At 35.8% G+C, this 27,269-nt stretch overlaps 2 protein-coding genes across 54 annotated transcripts in view; one reads left to right on the forward strand and one right to left on the reverse strand.

Annotated features, from left to right (window-relative positions):
- The window catches only part of ABI3BP (ABI family member 3 binding protein), a 259,305-nt gene extending 243,119 nt beyond the window's left edge, over positions 1-16,186 (forward strand). For all 50 annotated transcript variants that reach the window (XM_088793875.1, XM_074332670.2, XM_088793881.1 and 47 more), the window contains 5 exons: positions 10,672-10,751; positions 11,527-11,556; positions 12,151-12,312; positions 13,575-13,697; positions 15,019-16,186. In XM_088793875.1, coding sequence (XP_088650001.1) covers positions 10,672-10,751; positions 11,527-11,556; positions 12,151-12,312; positions 13,575-13,697; positions 15,019-15,134 — 511 coding nt within the window. In that variant the 3' untranslated portion in view covers positions 15,135-16,186. The remainder of the gene's footprint in view (positions 1-10,671; positions 10,752-11,526; positions 11,557-12,150; positions 12,313-13,574; positions 13,698-15,018) is intronic.
- A 449-nt stretch (positions 16,187-16,635) lies between these two features.
- TFG (trafficking from ER to golgi regulator) overlaps positions 16,636-27,269 on the reverse strand; it is a 41,253-nt gene continuing 30,619 nt past the window's right edge. For 2 of the 4 annotated variants that reach the window (XM_074332843.2, XM_019756526.3), the window contains exons 7-8: positions 20,908-20,985; positions 16,636-17,445 (exon numbers count right to left, since the gene is read on the reverse strand). In XM_074332843.2, the coding sequence (XP_074188944.1) occupies positions 17,066-17,445; positions 20,908-20,985 (458 nt within the window). In that variant the 3' untranslated portion in view covers positions 16,636-17,065. Of the gene's footprint in view, positions 17,449-20,907; positions 20,986-27,269 lie in introns of all 4 variants that reach the window. The other 2 variants (XM_019756525.3, XM_019756527.3) reach the window with 1 other exon arrangement.

The raw sequence follows: 27,269 nt of genomic DNA on the forward strand, positions 1-27,269 counted from the left end.
TACAACATGACAATTTGATACATGTACACATTATGAAAGGATTCCCCCCACCAGTCAAGTTAATCAGCACATCCATCACCTCATATATGTACCTTTCGGGGGAGGGAGGCTTAAAACATTAAATTCTACCCTCGTAGCACACTTCAATTATGCAATACATTATCAACTATAGTCACGATGTTACACATTAGATCCTCAGAACTTACTCATCGTATAGCTGAAAGTTTGGACCCTTTTTCCAGCCTCTTCCTATTTACTTCACCCGCCAACCCCGGTTTTCTACTGTTTCTGTGAATTCAGCTTTTTTTTTTTTTTTAGATTCCATATATAAGTGATACCATGCAGTATTTGTCATTGTCTGCCGTATTTCACTTTTCTTTCCACTTAGTATAATGCCCTCAAGGTTCAATCCATGTTATTGCAAATGTAGTATTTCCTTAATTTTCAAGTCTGAATGATATTCCATTACTGTGTTTCCCCAAAAATAAGACCTAGCTGGACAATCAGCTCTAATGCAACTTTCGGAGCAAAAATTAATATAAGACCGGTCTTATATAAGACCCAGTATTGTATCATATCATATCGTACCTTATATAAGACTGGGTATAATATAATAATATAATATAATACCAGTTATTATATTATATTATGACCCAGTCTTGTATTTATAGTAAAATAAGACCAGGTCTTATATTAATTTTTGCTCCAAAAGACGCATTAGAGCTGATTATCCGGCTAGGTCTTATTTTCAGGGAAACATGGTATATACATATATCACATTTTCTTTTTCCATTCATTCATTGATGGACACTTAGATTGTTTCCATATCTTGGCCAGTGTGAATAATGCTGCTATGAACATGGGAATACAAATATCTCTTAGAGGTAAAGATTTCATTTCCTTCGGATATGTACCTAGAAGTGGAATTGCTGGATCCATATTGTTTCCAGGGTGGCTGTACCAGTTACATCCCACCCACAGTGCATAAGGGTTCACTTTCCTCCCCATCCTCACCAGCATTTGTTATCTCGTCTTTCTGTTAATAGATCGGATATCATAACAGATGTGAGGTAATAGCTTTTGGTGATTTTGATTTGTATTGTCCTCATGATTAGTGATGTTGAGCATCTTTTCATGTACGTGTTGGCCATCTATATTTCTTTGGAAAAATGTCTATTCAGGTGATTTACCCTTTTTTTTAAAATTTGGTTATTTGCTTTTTTGCTATTGAGTTGTATGAGTTCCTTATGTATTCTGGATATTAACCCTTTATTGCATACATAGTTTGCAAATGTTTTCTCTCATTCTATATGTTGCCTTTTCATTTTGTTAATGGTTTCCTTTGCTGTGCAGAGCTGTTAGTGTAATGCAGTCCTATTTGTTTATTTTTGCTTTTATTTTCTTTGTTTTTGGTGTCAAATCCAAAAAATATCATCACCAAGGCCAGGGATTACACCTATGTTTTCTTCTAGCAGTTTTATGGTTTCATGTCTTATGTCCAAGTCTTTAATCCATTTTGAGCTAATTTTGCTTTTATTGTCTTTGTTTTTGGTGTCAAATCCAAAAACTATCATCACCAAGACCAGAGCTTACGGCTATGTTTTCTTCTAGGAGTTTCATGGCTTCACGTCTTATGTCCAAGTCTTTAATCCATTTTGAGCTTTATTTTAGAAGACCCCATATTATATTGTATCATATCATATCAGATCAGATCAGATCAGATCATATTATATCATATCATATCATATAGACCTGGTATATTATATTATATTATATTATATTATATTATATTATATTATATTATATTATACCAGGTCTTATATTAAAATAAGACCCAGTCTTATATTAATTTTTGTTCCAAAAGACGCATTAGAGCTGATGGTCTGGCTAGGTCTTATTTTCGGGGAAACATGGTATTTTGTTCCATTGATCTATGTATCTGTTTTTATGCCAATACCATACTTTTTTGACTATTATAGCTTTGTAATATAGATTAAAATCAGGGTGCATGATGCCTCTAGCTTTGTTCTTTCTCAAGAGTGCTCTGGCTATTCTGGACCTTTGGTGGTTCTATATAAATTTTAGGATGTATGTTCTATTTTATGAAAAATGACTTTAAAATTTTGATAGAGATTGCACTGAATCTATAGACTGCTTTGGGTAGTAGGGATATTTTAACAATATTAGTTCTTCTAATCCATGAACATGAAATATATTTCTATTTATTTGTGTCTTCAATTTCTTTCATCAATATTTTATAGTAGTGTACAGATCTTTCTCCTTGAATAAATTTATTCCTAAGTATTTTATTTTTATGATGGTATTGTAAATGGGATTTTCTGAATTTTTCTTTCTGATAGTTCATTGTTAGTGTATAAAACATAATAACTGATTTTTGTATATTGATTTTGTATCCTGCAACTTTACTGAATTTGTACATTAGTTCTAACAGTTTTTTGGTTGAGTCTTTAGAGTTTCTTATATATCATATCATGTCATCAGACAATTTTACTTCTTCCTTTCCAATTTAGATGCCTTTTATTTCTTTTTCTTTCCTAATTGTTCCAGCTAGGACTTCCAGCACTATGTTGAATAAAAGTGGTGAAAGGGGGCATCCTTGTCTTTTTTCTGTACTTAGAGGAAAACCTTTCAGCATATCTCTGTTGAGTATGTTATTAGCTGTGGTCTTGTCATATATAGCCTTTATTTTGTTGAGGCACGTTCCCTCTATACCCACTTTGTTGATAGTTTTTCTCATGAAATTATGTTGAATTTTGCCAAATGCTTTTTCGGTATCTATTGAAATCATGTAAATAATCATATGATTTTTTATCTCTCATTTTGTTAAGTTGGTGTATTGATTTGTGGATGTTGAACCATCTTTGCATACCTGCAATGACTCCCACTTGATTATGTTGTATGATCCTTTTAATGTATTGTTGAACCCAGTTTGCTAATATTTTATTGAGGATTTTTGCATCTATTTTCATCAAGGATCTTGACTTGTAATTTTCTTTTCTTGTAATGTCCTTCTCTGACTTTGTTACAGGGTAATGCTGGCCTTGTAAAATGAGTGTGGGCATGTCCCCTCCCCTTCAATTTATTGTAAGACTTTGAGAAGAATTGACATTAATTCTTCTTTAAATGTTTGGTAGAATTCACCAGTGAAACCATCTAGTCCTGAGATTTTGTTTGTTGGGAGTTTTTTGATTACTGATTCAATCTCCTTACTAGTAATTGGTGTTCACATTGGTATTTTTTTCTGATTCAGTCTTGGTAGGTTGTGTGTTTCTAGGAATTCCCTTTTTTCTATGTTATCCAATTTGTTGGAGTGTAATTGTTCATAGTAGTCTCTTACAGTTCTTTATATTCCGATGATATCAGTTGTAATGTCTCCTCTTTCATTTCTGATTTTATTTATTTGGGTCTTCTCTCTTTTTTCTTATTCTAGCAAAGGTTTGTCAATTTTGTTTATCTTTTCCAAAAAATCAGCTCTTAGTTTCATTGATCTTTATTGTTTTTATTTTATTTCTTCTCTGATTTTTGTTATTTCCTTCTACTAAGTTTGGGCTTAGTTTGTTCTTCTTTTTCCAGTTCCTTGAGCTGTAAAATTAGATATTTGAAAGCTTTTTCTTTTTCTTAATATAGGCATTCATCTCCAAACTTTCCTCTTGGAATTGCTTTTGCTGCATCCCATAAATTTTAGTATGTTGTATTTTCATTTTCATTTGTCTGAAGATATTTTTGATTACTCTTTTGATTTCTTCTTTGCCCCATTAACTGTTCAGTAATACGTTTTTTAATCTTCACATATCTGTGAATTTTCCAGTTTTCTCCTTGTACCATTATGGTCAGAGAAGATGTTTGATACGATTTCAATTTTCTTAGATTTATTAAGACTTGTTTTATTTTGTGGCCTAACATATGATCTGTCCTGAAGATCATGTGTGCCTGAGAACAATGTATATTCTGTTGCTGTCAGATACAATGTTCTCTATGTCTGTTAGGTCCATCTGCTATAACGTGTAGATTAAATTTTTTGTTTCCTTATTGATTTTCTGTCTGGATCATCTATCCATTGTTGAAAGTGGGGTATTGAAATCCCCTACCCTTATTGTATTCCTGTCTATTTTTCCCTTCAGATATGCTAATATTTGCTTTATATATTAAGGTGCTCCTAATGGGTTCATAAATATTTACAAATGCTACATCCTCTTGAAGTGACACATTTGTCATTATACAATGACCGTCTTGTCTGTTGTTACAGTATTTGGCTTAAAATCTATTTTGTCTATTAAGTATAGGCACCCCTGCTTTCTTTGGTTTCCATTTGCATAAAATATCTTTTTCCATCCTTTCACTTTTAGTCTGGGTGTCTTTAAAGCTGAAGTGAATATCTTATAGGCAACATATACTTGGGTCTTGTTGTTTTTGTCCATTAAACCACTCTATGTATTTTGATTAGAGAATTTAGTCCATATACATTTAAAGTAATTATTGATAGGTATGGATTTACTATTGCTATTTTCTTCATTGTTTTCTCGTTGTTTTGTAATTATTTTGTTCCTTTCCTCCTTTTGCTCCCTTCCTTTGTGATTTGATGATTTTCTGTAGTGTTATGCTTTGATTCTTTTTATTTTGTGTATCTACTATATGTTGTTACTTTGTGTTACCATAGGCTTACATAAAACATCTTCTATTTATAACAGTCTACTTTAAGCTTATAGTAACTTAACTTCAAATGCATACAAAAGCTCTACATTTTTACTCTTCCACATTTTGTTTTTGATGGCACAATTTAAATCTTTTTACATTGTGTATTCATTAACCAATAATTATAGTACAATTATTTTTAATACTTTTTAAATCTTCATAATAGTTATAAGTGATTTACCCACCATGATTACAACAGTAGAGTATTCTGAATTGAACTATATATTTACTTTTGCCCAGTGAGTTTTATACTTTCATGTGTTTTCCTGTAACTGATTTAGCATCCTTTAGTTACAGCTTGAAGAACTCTCCTTAACATTTCTTGTAAGGCTTGTGTAGTGATGGTGATGAACTCTGCCAGCTTTTGTTTGTCTGGTAAACTCGCTATCTCTCTTTCAGTTCTGAAAGACAGCTTTGCTGGGTAATTTTGTTTGGTTTTGTTTCAACACTTTGAATATGTCATGCCACTCCCTTCTGGCCTGAAATCTTCTGCTAATAGTTTTACAGGAAATCCCTTGTAACAGCTTTTCTACTCTTCCTGTTTTTAAGATTCCCTTGTCTTTAAATTTGATAATTTAATTATAATGTGTCTCAGTATGGATCTCTTTGGATTATTTTAATTTGGAACTCTGGACTTCCTGGATCTGAATGTCTGTTTCCTTCACCAGAGAAGGGAAGTTTTCAGCCACTATGTTTTTTTAATAAGCTTTCTACACTTTCTTTCCTTTCCTTCTGGAACCCCTATAATGCATATCTTAGTCTTCTTGATGGTGTCCCATATGTCCCTTAAGCTATCTTCACTTTTTCATTTTTGTTTGTTCCTCTGGATGAATTCTACTGCCTTGTCTTCAAGTTTGCTGATCCTTTCTCCCACTCGATTTAGTATGATGTTAAACTCCTCCAATGAATTTTTCAGTTGTTAATTGTATTCTTCAGCTATGTGTTTTCTGTTTTGCACGTTTTAATATTTTCTATCTCTGCTGAGATTCTAAATTTGTTCATGCATTGTTCTCCTGGCCTTGGTGAACATCTTTATGACTGTTATTTTGAACTCTCTATCTGGTAAATCACTTGTGTTCATTTCATTTCGTTTCTGGAAATATTTCTTTTTCTTTTATTTGGAACATATTCCTGTTTCTTCATTTTCTTTGACTCTTTTTGTTGGTTTCTAAATATTAGATAAAACAGCCATCTCTCCCAGTCTCAATAGAATGGTCTTGTATAAGAAATAAACCTCTTTGATCAGCCCAGCCCAAATGCCTAGCTGTCTCTCAAACCTCTGAGATTGTCCAAGCCACCTTCCTTATTCTTAGTGGCTTGCAGTAATTGAGTGTACCCAAACCCGTCAATGTCCCAAAGGTGAAAATTGCAGTCAGCACCTACCGTGTTTCACTGAAAATAAGACCTAGCCAGACAATCAGCTCTAATGCATCTTTTGGAGCAAAAATTAATAAGACCCAGCCTTATTTTACTGTAAGACCGGGTCCACAATATATATGATTATGATATGATATGATATGATATGATATGATGATATGATATGATATGATATGATATATTATAATAGACTGGGTCTTATATTAATTTTTGCTCCAAAAGACGCATTAGAGCTGATTGTCCTGCTGGGTCTTATTTTCGGGGAAACACAGTAGATGCAGGCTGATTATAAACTGGACCCTCAGGCAGCAGCTTGGAAATTGTGTAGTTAAGCCCCTTCCTGGGAGAAACTGGGAGATGGGCATTTAGCCTGTTCCCTCTGTGTTGGACCGAGGATATAGCCATGGGAGGAAGAAAGGGATGCTCTTGTACCTTTTAAAAACTGCTTCATTTACTATAGTACTGTGGGCCTCAGGAATGCAAGCCCCATTGGCTCTCAGAGCCAGGTAATCTGGGGGCTCATCACATGGGCAGCAGCTACAAAAGCTGGGGTGCCAGACTTTTGTACAGATTCCTTCCAGGGAGATAGAGTGACTTGGTTTTATTGTTGGAACAGGCTGGAGAGAGGGCAGGAAAGGTGTCTACTGGTTTCCCAGTCTCGGGGAAGAATTGCAGCCAGCCACTAGATAGGTGCTTAAGCTAGAAGCCTTACCTTCAGGCAGCAGTTTTTAAAGTATGCACCCCTTATGAGCCCTTTTCAGGGAGAGTAGGAGATGGGCATTTTTGCCTGTTCCCTCTGTGCTGAGCCAGTTAAGCACTATTTCTTTGCTACAGTCCTGTGGTACTTGTCAATTCAAGCCCCATTGGCTATCAGGGCCACGTGACCTATCCCTTGGGTAGAAGCTGTAAGAGCTTGGGTGCAGACATATGTACAACCTCCTTGCAGGGAGATACTAGTGACTTGGAGCTGGCTAGAGAGGTGTCCATCATCTTCCAGTCTCCATGGAGGATCATAGCGAGGCTCTAGATGCTTGCTAAATTAGAAACTTGGTCCTCAGGCAGTTTCAGGGAAAGACTGGGAAATGGGTGATTTTTCCTGCTCCCTTTTGCACTGGGATAGCTGCGGCTCATGCTCATGCACTTTTGAATAACTGCTTTATTCTTCAAAGTTTCATCGACACAATCCTCATTGGCTTCCAGAGCTAGGTGTTTAGGGGCCCCCTCATGTGGGAGCCTTAAAAGTTGGGGTGGTAGGTGTGGGGTCCAAACTCTTTGCTCTTCAGGGAAAAGCTGCTAGCTGGGGGCTCGCTCCTGATTGTACGGCACTGCGCTAGGGGCAAGGTTTATGGAGAGTGTGTCTCAGGCTTTCCTACCCATCTCGATATGGGTGTTCTCTCACGTGCCCATGTGTAGGAGTCCTCGGGTAGTTCCTGGGTATCTTTCATTAGGAATTGCTCTATGTGCAGCTGTACACACTTGATGTGTCTGTGGGAGGAGGGGAGCTCAGGAGTCTCCTTTGTCACCATCTTAGCTGATTCTCCCATTTTCCATTATTTTAGCTATTTCTTCTGTTAATTAAATGCGTATTTCTCGACTGACCGTTTTTAAAAATGATCACATGCTGAAGTCATCTATATGTTCCATGTATTAGTTTATGGCAACATTTCCTGGAATTCCACACCATCATCTTTTACTTCTCTCCTATGTTGAATAACCTACATCTTATGCCTTCCTTGTTTGCTCCCTCACTTTGTGGCACTTCTTGAGAAATACGTCTTGAGAAAAGCTTAGGGAAGATATTTCTGAGTGTTTACATGTCTTGAAATACCCTTGTTTTAACTCTGATACTGTTGTTTAGCTAGACATGGAGTTTAGGATAAAATGAAGACTTCTGAAGGCATTGTTTCACTGTTTTCTAACTTCCAATGCTAAGAAGTCAAATTTTATTGATGCTGGATCCTTTGAATAGGACCTATTTTCTTCTCAGCAACTTTTGAGATCGTACCTTTATCCCAGTACTCTGAAATTTTGCAACTTGTATGCTTTGAATGGTCTCCACCACCCCTCCAGCACCCTCATCCCCGTTTTGCTGGGTGTACATTAGGCCTTTTTAATCTGGAAACCCATGTATTTCAGTTGGGGATATTACTTACATCACTTCTATGATAACTTTCTACCCTCCTTTTCCCCTCATCTCTCTTCTAGAACCTACTAGTTAGGTATTGTATTCCCTGAAATAATCCAATTTCCTTATTTTCTCTCATTTTTCATCTCTTTACGTACTAGTGCTTATAAAATGTCCTTAACTTGATCTTCCAAGCCTTCTGTTTAACTTTTGATTCGTTCTATACTTATTTTAAACTTTATTGTCCTCTATGTAATTTTAAAATAGCATCCTGTGCTTATTTCCCATGTAAAAATCAGTATTTTCTCTGAGACATTACTCTTAGACCTACAATATCATAAATCTGTTGATAAAATGTGTTTCTTGGGAAAAATTTTGCCACTTCAAATATTTTGTTTATATAAGGTTTAATCAGCCCAAAATGTGTGCCTTTGAGTTCCCATATTGTTAAACTTAGTTTAAAATTATTTCTTCAAAACTTGTCAAGTATCACACAATGTTGTCAAAAAAATAGAAAAAGTTGCTTATGAATTTGTGGCTACACTACAGATAGAGCTGAAGTGTAAATAACTGCAAAATAAAAAGACATGGAGATTCCAGCAATCGGGTTTGGCCTAAGCACAGGGCTTTTTGCAATGGCCTGGAATGTGGAATACACTGCCCACTTGAATCAAAGTCCAGATGCCTGATTTCTTTTTTCCACTTTCAGTTCATCATACTGGTTTGTTTTTTGTTTTAAGGTCATCAGGCTTCTAAGCCAAGAATTTCATCTCAAGAAAGTATTCCATGCCAAAACACCCCATGCGCAATTTATTTAAATAAGTGACATGGGTGGTTTTATATCAGAATTATCTTAGTGCAAATGACAATGGCACCTTACAGCAGTTGATTAGTTTACAAAATGCTTTGGTGTGCAGTCTCCTGCTAAAAATTTTGGGAGTTTCAACCCTCATTTTACAAAGTTTGTAAAAGCAGACAGTAGTTAAGAGCCTCATTGTTCTTAACTGAAAAATCGGATAATACCAATCTCTCAGGGTTAGTATATTACTTCATATGTGTAAAATGATTAATGTGTAAGCACTTATTACATGGTTGCCATTGCTGTAATGCTAGAATCTCTCTTATAGGGAATCTAACAGTGCTTTAATGCAACGTCTCTAGTCAAAAATCTTATTCCTTGAGCCCTAGAATTGTTATTGTTCACTTGTATCCTCTGTAACAAACTGAGTTGTCATCCTTCTGTTTTTTTACTTAATTATAACATACCTTTCTCTTTTGTGTGTTCTGTATTCTTATTCAATTACAAACTTCTCAAAAATGGAAATTATCTCCCAATAGGCTTGTACAAATTTGAGACTCACAATACTGTAAACTGACTCAAGCTGATTTTACATTCAAAATATTTTCCTGCTAAGCCTGCTGCTAAAAAGAAGTCTTAGTTTTAGGCAAATGACAATTTTACTGTTTGAATTTTTAAAAAGGATTTGCTCTGCTTAAGTAGTCTGTGAATGAAATCTGTCAAATATTGTATAGCAATTTAATGAATAAGTCTTAAGGATAGAATCAAACATACTTACAACTTCAAGGGATCTGGGTTTATCTTGTGTTTTGTTTTTTAAGGTAAAGGGTTAAGGGCTTGGCCCAGTGAATCTGGTTTATAGAGGGAGAGCAAGTCTGCCTTTGTGCCTGTGCTCTTCGTGAGGGGACAGTACCGTGCCCCCTATTTTGGAGATGCCACTGCTGCCTGTGATCCACAGAAGACCCGAGTTCCAGGAGATACAACCAGGAAGTCCTTGCAAAGAAACATTTTCATGTGCATCTGTTTCTACAGTCTAGTACTCCTATGTCAGTGGACACAGGATTCACCTCAGGAATTTGTTATAAATTCCTACCTGGACCCCCTCAAAAAACTGATTCAGTAGCTAGGATGGAGCAAGAAATCTGCATTAAAAATCTTTCCCCACTGTCAATCTATGATGCAGCTCTGATGTAGGTACTTCAAACCCCACAGTGAGGAGCGCTGCCTAAGTCTAAGGCTCTCCCCAGCGCCGGGATAATAAGGAATAAAAAGAAATCTTCCACTTCTTTGCCCCAAGAAGTAGCTGAAACATCTGAAGAAAACTGAGGGTCCTTGTTGCTGGAATTATCCTGGGTCTACCACATACCTCTTTCTCGTATGTCCATTACCAACTTGTCCAGTTATTTCTAACTTGAAATTTTTAAAAGGACAGCTACCTTTTTTAACTTAACCCTCTTCTTCTTATACAAAACACTAGACAAGCTGTCCGGAAAATAAAATTGAGTTCTTTTTTCCCTCATTCTTCTGGAACATACGTCCATTCCCTGCCATCATGATTTCAAAACAGAATCAGGAAGATGTTAGTATAACTAGGGAATGTTGTTTCCTATCCCTGAAGAATATATTACAATGTTGTTTTAATTTTCCCCCTACACAGCTACGAATTCCAGGTGAAACCCAAAAACCCACTTGGAGAAGGCCCAGCCAGCAACACAGTGGCATTCAGTACTGAATCAGGTAATCGTATCAAAAGCAATTCCCAACAAGGATGTAAAGACCACAATGTTTTACATAGGGAGCTTGTCTGAAACCAGCTAACCAGTGTAGTTTCCTGAATTTAAAAAAATCGCCTATGGGGGAAAAGCAAACTGATGAAGGTACCCTTAAGGAAACACCACTTGTTTTTCCTCATTTATTATGATGTCAGAAAAAAAAGTTAGGCATATCAGTTTAAAAAAGAAGTGTGTAATCAATCTATACTCAAAAATGTAGTGAATAAATGCTCCCTGTATGCCAGCATCAATGCCTAGAATCAAAATATCAGACACGCTGAGCCACATCTGGAAAGAGAATTCATTTGAGTTATTTTATGATAAGCAGCTGTGAAATTCTCTGATTTGACCTTCTAAGCTCCAATTCCCTAACAAGCTACATCTGTACTCACGGCACCACTTGTATAATTTTTACACCAACTGCAGTTCATGGCATCTTGGTGATTTTATCATCAATTGTTTTTGTATGAAACTAAAATGAAGCTTTTAAAATGGAAGTGAAAGCTAGAACAGCAATGAAGACTTCCAGCTATTCAAATCACAAATAAATGACACACCTGAGTATCTGGCAGAGGAACTTCTCCAATCGAGAACAATTTCCAAAACAACACACATTTTCAAATTCACTCTAGCGAGTGTACCATTTTACAAGTAAAATTTCTTAACTGTAATACCCACCTTCTTCACTGTGCCACTGGAGCCTAATAATGTCTGACTCTGTGTTTGCTGTTTCTCCTCAGCGGATCCAAGAGTGAGCGAGCCAGTTTCTGGTAAGTGCCTGTCTCAATGTGAACACAACCACATGCCTTGCTAAACTGATTCAACTATACAGACAGGGCAGGATTTTTACTCGTAATTTCACTTTACTCTGTTTGGTTTTCTTAGAATATCAATCAGGTATGAATGCTTACTCAAAACATTTGGTAACACTGAAAGCCTATGCTGTTTTGGGAACAAGTTGCATTATTTTAAAACTTGCTTTCACTCGTGTACCAAATTATCTGTTTAATAACTGTCAAGTTATTAACACCCTCATTTCCACTTACTATAAGTCACATTAAAGCAGTCATTTAAATTTTATGGCTGAAAAAACAAAAAACCTGAATTTACTTAGGATGCTGTCTCTAACACCGCTGAGAGTATTCAACACCTAAAAGTACTCCTCTAAGATTTATATCACTATAACAGGAACTTAATCGGGGTTTGTGTGTAAACTCCTACATTTTGGGCTCCAATATTTAGCAATGGAGAAAACCAGCAAGTTGACAGTGAATTTTGCAAACTGCTTTTTAAAAAAGCTTTTAGGACAGCTCTTCAGTCTCCAGAGTCAGATGCCCAACTCAAACCATGTTTTCCTTATGCAGGAGGAAGAGATGCTATCTGGACTGAAAGACCCTTTGATTCAGACTCTTACTCAGAATGTAAGGGCAAACAGTATGTCAAAAGGACGTGGTATAAAAAGTTTGTAGGGGTGCAGCTATGCAACTCTCTCAGATACAAGATTTACCTGAGCGACTCCCTCACAGGTAAGCAGGGCTACTAACTGTTTTGGACCCTGTCCTTCTGGGGATGCTTTGCAGCATTCTGTAATTTGGCCTATTCTTTGGACAGTTCCAGACACTAAGGTGTGATGTAAATACAAGTTTTCTTTTTGAGCAAGATGTTATTGAACTACTTAAAGCTAGTAAACAAGGATTTGAGACATGTTGTTAGGAGGTAAACAATGAAAATGCAATTTCTAACAGTGCCATCATGGCAAACTTGAATGTAAAGAATAGCCACATTCCAGCTCAATTTTGTTACAGCCAACCAAGGATAAAAAAACCTACTGATAATAAAGAGTGTACCTAACAATAATCACAGAAGGAATGTGACACAATTAAAATTTTAGGTCTGCCAGAGATAAGATTAAAACATCTGGGCGGAAAGGCTATAACGCCTGGCTCCAGACTCAGTGGGTTATCACTTTCTCTTCTATATTCAGACAGTAAAAATTTTAAACAAATAAAGCTGGCCTCAACATAGAAAGGAAACATTTGTTCAGTCATTCAACAAATAGTACCTGCTTTGTTCAGACACTGCCCTACGTGCTGGGGACAAAGCAGCAAACAAGACACATCCCTGCCTTCTTGTAGCTTACAATGTAGTAAAAAGAGACAGACAACAAATATGTCAATAAGAATTTCATGTAGTGCTTTGAAGAAAACATAAGGAGTGGGAGAAAGCAGCTGAATGGAAGCTCCCTTAGTTAGAATGTTTAGAAAAAGCCTCTCTGAAAAGGTAACACTTGTGCAAATTAGAAAACTATTGAGAAAGCAGCAACCAAGCAAAGATCTAGGGAGAAAGCTAGAGACAGAGGGACGAGAAATCCACTGGTGTGGCTGAGTGAGGCCCAGCGAGGGAGAGACCAGCAGGCAGGCGAGCGTGCAGTCACGTGGAGCTTTGAGACCAGGTGAAGACTGAGCTTTGTTGGGGTACAATAGGAGATTGCTGGAGAGAACTATGGAGGGAGTGACATTATCTGAATTACATTTTTAAAAGATGCAGGAGATGGGGAGGGGGTGGGAGTGGGAGGAGAAGAGAGAGAGGAAGGGTGAAAGCAGGGATGCCCACTGGGCGACTATTCCATAGTTCAGTCAAGAGACACTGGTGGCTTGAACCAGGGTGAAAGGGAAGAAAAAGTATAAGAACAGGAAAGACTGATTATTTGAAACAATTTGATTATTTTAGAATTGTCCCATATCAAAGAAAATAACACTTTATAATCCTTTTAATTTGGGTTCTTCAGGAAAATTTTATAACATAGGCGATCAAAGAGGCCATGGAGAAGACCACTGCCAGTTCGTGGACTCATTTTTAGATGGACGCACAGGACAGCAGCTGACTTCTGACCAGTTACCCACGAAAGACGGTATGTTTTCTGAGCTTCCTCATAAGCAAGAGGGTTTCATAAATTAACCCAAAAAGAATTCAAGCTGAGGAAAGCAATCACTTTCAAAATAATTCTGTACCACTACTGTTCTAATTATCTGGCAAAAAAAAAAAAAAAAAAAATTCATATAAGACCTTAATCTGAAGACTTTAATAAAAGTTTCTCAACTTTCCTCCCAGTCCCTAAGAGTCGGTCCCTTAAAGCCAAGGAAACCTACACACAAGCATATATAAAAATGCATTCTGTTTCAAGAAAACCTGAATTTGCAAAAATCGCTATAAAAAAGCAGTTTCCTAAGCATAAATCATTCATATATTACCTTTATGGTTTTTTGTCAAAATTGAGCATAAAGGCATTTTTTAATTCCCTTAAAAAATTTAAGAAAACTTTATTACCACAAATGGAAAAACAGTATTTGCCTTAATTACATACAGTTAAAATAGAACAATTCTGCTAAGAAATGAATAACCACTCTAATGCTGAAGACACATTAGTACTAAGCTGCTTAATGAGGATTGAAAAGGTGAAAATTAATTTAATTCTTGTCCAGGCAGGGCAGGAGAGGGTAAATTAAATGTCCATATACTTGGGAATCACCAAGAGGTGCATTAAATACTTTAAATTACTTGACTAGTCTTTGTAGCAACACATTTTGTTCACTGGCACTTAAAAATACCAACCATAGTAAAAGATGACTGAGTAAGATCTGTGAACCCATGAATTCAGGAAGTTGAAATTGCTGTCTGATAGGAATGGACATAAGGTATACTGGAAATTGTGTATTTCTATGTCTTATACTCACAGAAATTTTTAATCATTCAGTGTCGGGTCCTTGAAGGAAGATTTCACCTAAGTTTAAATCTTAGATATTTAGTAATCTCTTAGAACTACCCTTCTTTTGTTTCTTAACATTGTAGTAAATATAGCATCATTTCTCAGGTCAATTCTTCACAGACTTCCACTAGTCTGTGAAATGCAGAAGGTACCCTTTCACATGACAGAGTATACGGAGCGTGGTCGATGACACAAAAAACAAAACCCCCTTGACTCCTACCCCTTTCCAGCTTTGTTTCCCAGACACTACCAACCATTCCATCGTAACTTTTGGGAGATGGCCAGGAATTTCCAGGTGCCCCTGGAAATTCAGGAAAGACCAGGACCTTTGTTGTTATCCATTTTCTAAAATACTTTGCTTCACCTAGACTAACTTCCAGCCATTCAATGACACTTCAAACTATGAGTGCTAAGGGCAAGAATTATAATACAGCAGCTGTTAAAATTAAATTATTTTGCCTCCTAGGCTATTTCAGAGCAGTTCGCCAAGAACCTGTCCAATTTGGAGAAATAGGTGGTCATACCCAAATCAATTATGTTCAGTGGTATGAATGTGGGACCACGATTCCTGGAAAATGGTAGATGCTGCAATCGTGTTCATGCGTGCCTTCTGTTTCATCATGGCAAGAAATAATCGAAACACTACGGTATTTGTCATTCATTTGAAGCTGTTCTGTTTACTATGTATAAAAGTTTAAAATCTAATTGATAGCAATATTAGATGTTTATTAGAAAGATTGCTGAGAATATTTATCAGGTTTTACAAAGTCATTTTAGGAAAGCAAGATATAAGAGTAACATTTTTTGGGGAAGCTGGCTCCCTATTCATCGTGTTTTAAGAGATCATTTGTATATTATTTATCACACTGTTGTAATGATGTTTTGAGATACTTTTATAACAAAATTAACATCAAAAACTAATATACTTTTTAAAAAATATTTACTTTTATTAATGTGTATTCTTCCTACTGGTGAGTTAATTCCATAAATCTCTACTTGGTTTAACTTATTAGATCAAATTATCTTCAGCATATATAGCTGGGGGGGGAGGGAAAGGTTCATGTTTATTTTTTAACAACAGCTGAACAGCTTTTCTGAATCATGTAAATATACATTTCCTTTCTGCAAATTATTAAAAACATTTTGTTTGAATCAGTAAATTTCATTTCAGCTAAAAAATGCAATTGAGAATGATACATTGTTTCAAAATACTGTTCTTTTCCTCCCCATATATGTTATGTCTGAATATACATAGTATCCCTTCACACAACTGTCTTCATGTTGTTTTTAATGTAATTCTTATCAAACTATATGCAGAGACTGGATGTGAAGTCTGAGCACACACACACACAAAACACGATGAGATCGCTATCATTTTATACTTAAGACTTCTAGAACTGAATGTACCAGAGGATGTTTTCATAATTCTAACTCAACCTGTACTGAAAATCAAATTCATTTTTATTTAAAAAGGTATTTTCTTCATTTGGAATGGGAGGTGGGAATGCTGCATCATTACCCTCATTCTGAAAGGACCCTGTGCTTACCTTTCAACATGCTTCAATTTTATCAATGCTACATTTTGTATTTTTCAAACAAGTAGAAATTCTGCAATAAAGAGATGTTTTTTTTAAGGCTGAGTTCTTTATTTCTGAAAGGTTCATCTCTATAAGGAAAATCACAAGGTTATTCAGGATCTACCAAAGCCCTCTTATGTTTTTTAATACTGTATCTGTTGTGTTTATATATAATGCTAATCTATCTTCCTGTAACATCTATTTTAAAGTTTCATTGTTTTAAGTCCATAATTGTTAAATGCATTTCTTCCAAGTTGGGACAAAAACCAAATAACACTGTGTTTCTCTGAATAGAAAACTAAGTTAAACCATGTATACTTCATTTTCAGACCAAACATCAATACGGATTTTTTTTCTTGCTTTTTTCCTCATGTGGTATACATACATACACATGTACATGTGTGTACATACATATGTATGTGTGTGTGTATATATACACACATACCCAAATCAATTATATATGCGTGTGTGTGTATACATATATGATTAAATTATAAGACCACTAATGGATTCAATCACCTTTATTAACCTATCAATGTTACATTTTATACATAATATCTAGTTATCTTCTCAAAGGGATCTACTTTTAGTACATCATGTTAATAGTAAAAAGCCAAGTAAGACAGCTAAATTTCAACCTAGCATTTTAATATTCTTGGGACAAAGCAGGCTAGAAAGTCAATTACTTTACACACATGTAAGTAGTGTTCCAAAATTACTAGGAAGCTGCTATACTTTTCAGCAGGGGAGGAAAAGACTTTCATCTTGGTCTGTGTTCTAGCAAATTATACTTTTAATTAACAGCCAATGATATAAAAAATGCTCTGCTTTTTAAATTTCTGAACTTCAAATACAAATTAAAACAAGATAGTAGTATTGGAGTTTTTTGGGAGACAGATAGCTAGCAGCTACATTTGCGAGTGTAGCTGAGCCTCTTTATCGATAACCAGGCCCAGGCTGGGTATAGCCCTGCCCAAAGGGAGGCCGGTTACGTGCATACGGGTTGGGCCCACTTGGAGGAGGGGTCATGGTACTTCCAGGAGGTGAAGTGAAACCTGGTCTTGGCTGATAGGCCCCAGGTTGGCTTGGAGCCATTCCAGGTTGTGAGGCAGGGGCCACAGTATAATTAGTAGGCTGAGAAGTTGGGGTAGCGTAAGTATGTGGAGGATAAGTGCTCGCCTGGTACTGCTGTGGCGGTTGAGCGGGCAGTTGTTGAGGCTGACCAGAAAAGCCAGGCGCTGGTGCCTGGGAAGCGGGCTGCTGGCCATATCCCTGGAACTGCTGAGGTTGCTGGGGTCCAGTCTGCTGACTATAGCCTGCTGAAAATGTAACATAAATAAGATACGTATGTTATTTTTCTGTTGGTGAAAAATCTTCCAAAGAATCAGTCTTTACTGTTATGGATCAAAAATTATGAGAAATTTAACAAACTTCTAAGTATTTATGTAACAAGTAGAGTAGATTCATTTCATCATATAATATTGTATCAAAAATTTTCTAAAAGTTTTTTAAACTCTCTCATCTTAAAATGAACTACTATACATATATTTCTTCATTACAACTGATTCCAGACTACATAATCCATGAAAGCAAATTCCTGTTCTAGCATAATTCCTAGTATATAGTAGATGCTCAAATGATAAAGGCTGATGTTAATGCAAACACTAGTCATTAACCTGGTTTTAAGGGAAGACCTATTTAACAACAATACCAAATAAAAACACACTGTAGAGAATGAGTATTTTAAAATTTAACAATGATGCTACAAATACATCTTATTGTGCTATTGAGATGCTTTAAAGGTTTAGTCACTCTATAAAAATAAAAACTAAGCCATTTAAGAGTAAACATTGAGTACCCATTTTCACAACCCTTAAAATCTTTCTTTTAGATTTGGTATCTGATGTTTTTGCAACTCAAAATTTTGATTCAACAGTAACAACATAACATACAAAAAGCATACCATATTGCCCCACAAAATCAACATCTATATTCATTATTTACTAAGGATGTACATTTTTTTAAAAGAAAAAGTCGGCTTCACTAAAAACTTTTATGTCTACCATGAAACACACCTGCAGCTACTTGCAATGAAAACTCTCCATTGACTGGAATCCTGTCAGCATTAAATACCAGATACATAAGAAAATTATTAAAATATGTACAACCCTGCATTTAAAAAAAAAAAGGATTGAATGAAGTTGAGTATATTCTGAACTCACCTTGAACCTGGGTTCAAAATTTACTCATGAAAGAAACCTTTTTGACATAGTCCATGAATAAAACTGGAAAAGGTCAGAGGAAAACTGGCAAACCAACAGTGTCAAAAATGGTCCAAAATTACCACCACCACTTTGGGTCTCCAAGCAGAGTATTTAGTTGACTATTCCCATATCTCTCAATCAAATTCAAGTTATAAGAACTGGTGGGGTCAGAAATACAAAAGTAATATGAAAAGAACTAAATTTTACTCAGAGTGGAGACCCTCACTAAAATCATTAAGAACAAGCTTAATTTTTAATAAGCAAATCAAATGTCTAATGCATTTTACTTATGGTAGCACCGGAATACTGAACTAAAGTCAATTCATGATCAATGTTGAATGTCATATAATTTCTCCTATCTTCCACATAAAGTTCTTTAACTTAATTTTTTCACTGTAAGTTTTTGGAGCAACAGAAGGACTCAGCTTTTACACTGAAAATGTCTATTCAACTTATGACTGTGAGCAAAAACAAACAAACAAACAAACAAAAACTGCCTTTTCATCCTGGCAACTGAAATCTAAACTGGCTTTTTAACTGAGTGGAAACAACCAGATCCTTAAGTATTTCTCAGAAGAGGGATTTACCCCTAAGAGCCTAAGATGTCGTTTCATTAGCAACCTATTAGAGTCTTTGACCATAATGTGGCAATACTTCTATTATGTTTAGTCTCCCTCCCACCACCATACTCTCCCTTGAAAAATGAGTAACTTTGGTAAATACCAGAAATTTTAAGAAATGGAAATTGTGGTTTTTTGAATAAATGAATAGTATAGGACAAGGTATCATAAGGTCCTCAAAAACCTAAAATATATACTGTCTAACCTTTTGAAAAGGCTAGAAAAGTCTGCCAACCCCTGATTTAGGCTGGAAAATGCAGAATGATATAGGGAAGTAGTAACTGCAATGTCAAGTACAGTCATTGGGTTTTGATCTAACAACCCCACCGAAGGGCTGCGTGTCCTTCAATGCATCACAATCTCTTTGAACCGTAGTTGCTTCGTTTAGAAAATGAGTGGGTGGGGCAAGATCAGTGGTCCCCAACATTGGCAGCACTTTAGAATCACCTGCAGTGCTTTTAAAATACCAAAACCAGAGTCCTACCCCTGACCAAAGAAAACAAAATCCTTGGGAGTAGGGCCCAGGGACCTGTAACTTTTAAAAAGAGCTCTTCATGTTATTCTGAAACACAGTGAGCCCCTGGATTAGATAATGACTCTTCCACTCTGATATCTCTTACTGCTACAAATTACTTAATTTATAACATTTTGATTTTACTCTAAAAGACTGCATCTTAAAAATAACCTTTCCTCTAATTAAAATTCCAAGCTTGAATTCATTCCACCTATTTTATGTAATTAAAAATTAGCAGCTACAGGTTAAATTACAGCAAATACAGTCCATATATGTTAAAATATGTCAAACTCCAATTAATCGATAGAATTTTATGGCCTAGTTCAGGGACATGCAAAAATGTTTTTTCTATCAAGGGCCAGATAGCAAATATTCTAGATTTTGTGGGCCACATGGTCTCAGTTGCAACTACTCAACTCTACCATTATAATGCCAAAGCAGCCATAGACAGCACAAAAATGAATAGGTGTATATGTGTTCCAATAAAGCTTTATTCACAAAAATAGCGACAAGCCTGATTTGGCCTGTGGGCTATAGTTTGCCGACTCCTGCTCTAGTTTATACTATGAAACTCCATAAATAGAATTTAGGCAAGAATCAACTTAGGTAAACTATTTTTACAGTTAAAATCCGATACTTAAATCTTTCATTGTAAAATAAGAGTTGAACACAAACTCTCTAACAAATGTAAAAATTACCTGAATTATAATCATTATGTTCAAAGCTACACTAAAGAAATTTTTCATACTTAAATATGGATAATATTCAATGAACAGAAGATAAAACAAAATACCCAGGATGCCTATTTAAAACAACTATACTTCTTAGTTGCCTGAATTATATTTTATACAATTCCATTTCTTTGGCCTGTTTTTGGTATTCCTACAGACCTTTGAGAGATTTTAAAAACCTAAGTAGCTTAATTTGGTTCTTATTTAGTAAGATCACCTTTCCATGTATGAGGGAACTATTAATATTTGTTAGGTATTAAGAGTACACTGGGGCTATGTGTCACATCTAATGGGGCAAAAAATCGCGCATTTTTGCAGTTCTAAGTCACTGAGGAGGTAAGCTGATCACATCAGTAGGAGATAGCTTTGTTTGCTTAAATTAAAAACTTTTTTATACTACAAGTTATTACAGAATCATCTACTATGATTACAAGTTTTACTTGCCCACTGGAAAACTGAAAAGTCGATTTACAACAAAGTATTTATGCAAAATGTTTGAAAATAAATACAACAAATGTTATTTCCCCAGTATATAAATACTACCTGTTATAACAATGTAATCAAGGAATTAAAAGGAAAGGATTAAGGTTTAATGAGTACAGCAACAGCTCCTCCACCACGAGCCAGCTCCGTCGGGACACCTGCTCACCTGAATACTGAATACCATACTGCTGCGGCTGCTGAGCTCCGTAACCAGCCTGTTGCGGGTACTGCTGGTACATCTGACCTAAAAAGGACAAGAAAAAGAGGCAGGTTTAACTGGGCAGAAAAAAATACTTTCACATTTTTTAAGGCACATGTAATTCTCTCCCCATCCAAACACATAAACACGTGGAGTAAAAATACACAAGAACATGCCTGTTCCCTTTGAATGTCTCTGAAGAAAAGAAGAATGAACAATTTAACAAGAGTGGCTGCTCTGCTGTGGATTAACTGCAGAGAACTCTATCGGCGGCAAATAACACTAATGGTCTTTTCATAAATTCCAGAAAAACAAATGTTTTCAAATCCAACTGCCAATGGATCTGTACTGCGAATGTTTAGTAACAATCAAGTGAGTCAAAAATCAATCAATAAAAGTCTGAGGAAAGGGGCACATACCATTAATAGCTCCCAAATCTTTCCCAAAACACTGTTATTTGTCATCTAAAGGTTTGAACCTTTTTTGGTGCCCTATGAATAGACTATTTGGTAGCAAGGACCTACAAGGTTTTCATTCCAGACTTCTAAGATACCTTTGGCAAGTGACAATAGTTTGCATTTCCGTCATCTGAAAATCCTAGCCAATCACGTAGCATCTGATAAAGCCTAAAGGGTTCCACACTGTACTTTTTAATAATGGTAGACCTGTTTGACACTAGGGAGGTGTACTTGGAAATGAGAGTACTATTTGGGGTCAGCAGACCACAGTTCCTACAGAGAAACCTCTCCGACACCATTATTACCTGTGATTTCCAAACAAGTATTTATTGGTTCATGTCTTCATCATCTCCACTACTTTACAGTTGTCCTAATGGTGGATTTAGCTAGATCTAATGCCAAGAGTAGCAATAAAACCTGCATTTTGATATCTAGCTAGTATTTAAATCTTTAAAATAATTATATGCTAATTCTTTCAAAAATATTCAAACCATCTGTTAATCAAGAGACTGGGTAAACAGCACACTTTTGGCAGAAAGAGACAACTACTGAAAAAAAGTCAGTGCCTTATGCAGTGCTCCTCAAACTGCGGTGCCGCTGGCACCTAGCACTCACAGGCTGAGACCAAGGCATAGACCCCAGTCCACTGGGCCGGTAGCACTGAAATATGCCTGTACTTACAGCCAGCTTACTTTCTAGCAAGCAGCTGTATGTTTTTTATGATAGAAATAAAATCTGCTTAACTATTTTTAAGCTATTAATGCTCTTCCCAAACATAACAAAAAATTGACAAGTTTCTTAAATGCTTTCTTATTGGTTCATGACTTAGACACAGCACAAAAGGTAGTGCAGAAGTTAACCACCTTAGAAGATACCAACATAATCCTGGATTGTATAACTAAATTTTAGAACAGAAGTGACCAGAACTGGTACAGAAATATAATCAAGGGGGAGAAATATGTATAGTGTATTACAATGGGTTCTAATTCTTAGAAATTAGAACTAACTCTACAATACAAAAATGAGTGAAGAACAGGCAATACATACATGGGGGCAAATTTAACCTTATTAGCAATCCCTATTTCGGACACAGAAATATTAAGCAACTTGCCTGGGATCAATACATCACAGCCAATTAAGAACCATCACTGGAACCCAAGCGTAATTCCAGGGCTTTAGTTTCAAAGGAGTTTTGTACATGTTGTCTCATGTAATATATTAACTTAGTATCATCAGAAAGGCTGAGATTAAGGCCCCAAGTAGTAGACCGTTGCCATCAATGATTCTAAGGAATTCCCACGTCAAAAAAGCATGATTGTTTCCTTCAATAAAAACTGAAGGGTACATACAACTACTCTTAAGGCAAGCATGCACTCTATTTTTTTCCTATTCTACTAAAAACCCATTATGAAAATACCACCCCTGGGGTTATAAATTTCAGAGGTTTATTCCTACCTCTACAAAGTATTCCTTTTGCTTATTTTAAACACACTTCATTCAAGTCCAAAATGGGACTTCCTATCACAGTGTTCTGAAATGTAACTAAGAAGTCTGTGTTTAGTTGTAAAAGAGTAACTTCACATACTCGTAAGGAGAGAGCTACAGGTGCTATTGATTAAGTGAAAAAGCAAGGTGCAAACAGTTTAGAGTAAGCTGTTTTGAGCAAAAAAATATGTATAAGCTGTTTTGTATAATTTCAGAAAGAAATCAATGGTAGAATAAAATAAAAACTATTACCTAAGCCGAGAAAGGGAATAGCATGAAGCAAAGAGTAATGGTGAGACTTCTGTGACTGTACTTTGTTACAGAGTGCTAGCCAGTTTCCATGGCAACCCCTGCTCATATATAGCATATGGCAACGGGTTGGTATACTTTACAATCTTAGAAATTAGAAAGATTAACTCAATAATACACAAATTATCAAAGAATGAAAAAACATGTAAGTATGCATTCCCTTATGTAGTCACACTGAATGGGGCTGACCTGTACACTGATGGAATATTGCAGAAATGACAATGACTTTTCTGAGGACAGGTCATAGAAGACAGCCATCTTCTACCTTACTCTCTTGCTCACTCACTGTGGTGAAAGCTGCTGTCAAGAGGTCAACCAAATAGCTTATGAGAGAGGTGATGAGGGGCTGAAGCCTCCTGCCAACACCCATGCGGGAGTCATTTTAGACGGGAGTCATCTTAGATGTGGACCCTCCAGCTCGGATTACACTTCACATGACTGCAGCCTCATGAAACACCCTGAGCCACCCAGCTACGCCACTCCCAGATCCCTGACTCTGAAACTGCATGAGATATTATAATAATAAATGTTCTAAGCATCTATGTTTTGGCATAAATCATTACTTGTTACAGATAAATAATAGTTTTGATTTTGGAAACATGTAAAGGTGACAACTACTGGGAAAAAAGACTTAAGACACATAATCAAATGGAAAACGTGAACCTTATTAGACTCTTGATTTGAACAAGATGCCAACGATAATAAGATAATTAGGAGACAATTAGGCAAATTCAAAGAGAGACTACAGTTGATCCTCGAAGAACACAGGTTGGTGGTGCCTTTCCTCCACACAGTTAAAACCCACATGTAACTTGTGACTCCCCAGAAACTTCAGCTGTCCCTCAAAATCTACATGGGTTGGTTCCAGGACCCCTTGCAGCTACCAAACTCTGTGAATGTTCAAGTCCCTTATATAAAATGGTGTAAAACAATGCATACAGTCAGTCCATGGCTTCTGAGAATTTACAAGTATAGATGGAAAATACTGTTTTCGATCTGCAATTGGCTGAATCCACAGATACGAAACCTGGGGATACAAAGAGCAGGCTATTTATTTATTGAAAAAAATCTGCGTATAGCTGAACCCACACGGTTCATACCCGTGTTGTTCAAAGGTCAACTACATTAATAGTATGTGTTGACATTAAGAATCACTTAACTTTGTTGTTAGGTGTAATACTGGCATGGTGGTTATGTTACAAAGAAAAGGTTATCATTTTGACATGCATACTGAAATAGCTGAGTGAAATGATGTGCAGGATTTGATTTAAAACACTCCAGCAAATTTTAAATAAAAGTGTTTGTAGGGGGAGACAGATATATTCTATCTCTACTTTTGTGTATATTTCAAAATTTACAAAATAAAAGCCATTTTAAAAGTCTACTCAGTTTGTCATTATAGTGACACATGATTTTACAGATTTTAATTATATCCTTCACATCTTTTTGAATTGTCAAACAGCAAACCTCCTGGTCTTTGGTGCTCTTCTCTGTATCCTCACCACTTACTTATATAGTTTCAGACAACTACTCAACTGTATATAGTTTTCTAATAACAGAGGCAACTGATTTATCTAAAAAATAATAATATTGTCCATTTTCTTTCTTTTTTTATGTTCAACATTTTGTTGATTCTTTTAACTGAACAACATAATAAGACTAAAATCCTTGGGAAAGGAAATCACAATTCCAAGGTCCCTTTTATGGAATTTAAGTAACAACTCAAAATTACTTATTTTATCATAGATTATTTCATATTCTGAGATTGTTATGTTTATCAATTATTAGTAATGGATTTTTATGTTGATTATTCTGCTCAAATTATAACCAACAATGATCTAACTGGCGATGTCAGGGACACTATACATCAAAAAGAATTCATTAAAGTAGCCTATAATTCATCTTGGGACTCTATAAATGATATATTAATCTAGAATTGTGCTATCCAATACAATTGGCACTAGCCACACAGGGTTACTGAGCACCTGAAATGTGGCTAGTCTTAACTATAACAGGCCGTTTGTGTTTTGAAGTGATTCAAACCGATGTCACACCCAATTTCCAATGTGTAATACAAAAAAAAAGAATGTAAAACATTAATAACTTTTAAATGATTACATGTTGATATACTAGATATATTGGATTTAATAAAATGTGCAATAAAATTAATTGTACCTTTTTTAAAACTTTTTTTAATGTGACTAATAGAAAATTTTAAATTACATGTGGTTTCCATTGCATTTCCTTTGGATAGCACTAATTTAGAGATTCACCTCCAGAATGCTAATCTACTTACTGATGTCACATATTAACAACTGTACAGCTTTTTATATGGTATGTTTTAATGTAAACTAAAAAAGTAACAGCTTTAGCAAGGCATATAATTAGTGCCATCCTAAAAGAATTCAATGCATATCAAACAGTGTTAATCTGATGCCTCTGGAAAAGGAAATTGGTTGCTGAGGGTCAGAGGTGGGAGAGAGAATTGCTGATTTTTCACTGTATATCCTTTTATATTTTTTAATTTTACCTATTTGAAAATAAATTTTCAATTAAAACAAACGTGACAGAATAACATGAGATACTGTTCGTATCTTAAATCCTATTCCTATATCAGTGAACAGCAAACATTATTTGGTACAATTATCCTTCCAACTGACATTCTACAACAGTATATACACTGTTTAAAATGGGATTTCTTTTTTAAAAAAACAAACGTTAGTTCGCCTGATATAGCCATTAAACTCCCATCATATCCAAACTCTGCTTTTGCTTCTCTGTTTTAGCCCACATCTGCTTCATTTCTAGTTTGGGTAGTTGTTCCAGTTTGGGTAGTTGTATCTTGGTGCAAAGGAAAGACTGTGACTAAAGTTGGTGGAGAATGGCTTAAGCAGTAAGAAATTCTTCCCAAACCACTCATTAATCAGCAAAATGCCACCAACTAGTCCCTATGCCTGGCATTCATCCAATGGGAAAACTAGAAAGTGTCGCCACAGTATGGTTAGGACTCTATGACAAAAGGACTCAGTTCATTTTAGACTATAGTTTTTCTTTTTTAATGTGATTGATAAACTAGTCACTTGCTTCTGGCGTTGAAAATACATGATACCACCACCTGACCTCTTTATATTATACAAATAGTAAGAGCACCACCTGGTGTTTGTTTTAAAGTGAAATATGTAGTTTTAAAGGCCCTAACTAACATGTATGGGCAATTCACAGAACCAACATTTTAATATCTGGAAGGAACCCTAGATATCAGTAACTACAGTAGCTCCCACCCACTTATATCTTTGGGGAATATGTTCCAAGTCCCCCAGTGGATGGCTAAAACCACAGATGTACTGAACGCTATATATACACACACACATACAGTTTTTTCCTACACATACATACCTATGATATAGTTTAAATTATAAATTAGGCACAGTAAGAGATTAACAACAATAACTAATAATAAAATAGAACAATTATAAGGATATACTGTAATAAAAGTATGTGAATGGCTTTGGGGCCATTATTGAGTAAAATAAGGTTTACTTGAACACAAGCACTGTGATAATCATGACAGTGGGGCTGATAAACAAGACGGCTGCTACTAAGTGACTAACATGCAGGGAGCGTATACAGTGTGGGGATGTAGACAAAAGCACGGCTGACGTCCTAGGTGGGATGGCTTGAGATTTCATCATACTACTCAGAACAGCATGCAATTTAAAAATTATGAATTGTTTATTTATGGAATTTTCCATTTAATATTTTTAGACCACAGCTGACGGCAGGTAACTGAAACTGCAGGAAGCAAAACTGGGGAAAAGGGGGACTACTATACTTAGCCACAATCTGCAGAGTTCCAAGGGTTTCAGTGAGGCACCTTAGTGTCTATTGTCCTGAGCCTGTGTCCCCTCAATACCCTTCAACCATGGCAATGACTCCTTTATCATAATATTTTAAATACTGAGCTTTCAAGCTGTGTTTCATTCAGGACTAAAGACATTCTTTTAAAACCACTGGTTCAATCCAATTTTCACAACTGACAATGAGAAAACATCAAAACCCAAAGAGATTAAATTGCTC

This window comes from Rhinolophus sinicus, chromosome 17 (assembly GCF_057876585.1).
Source record: "Rhinolophus sinicus isolate RSI-liver-muscle chromosome 17, RSI-T2T, whole genome shotgun sequence".
In the NCBI taxonomy this organism is placed as follows: Eukaryota; Metazoa; Chordata; class Mammalia; order Chiroptera; family Rhinolophidae; genus Rhinolophus; species Rhinolophus sinicus.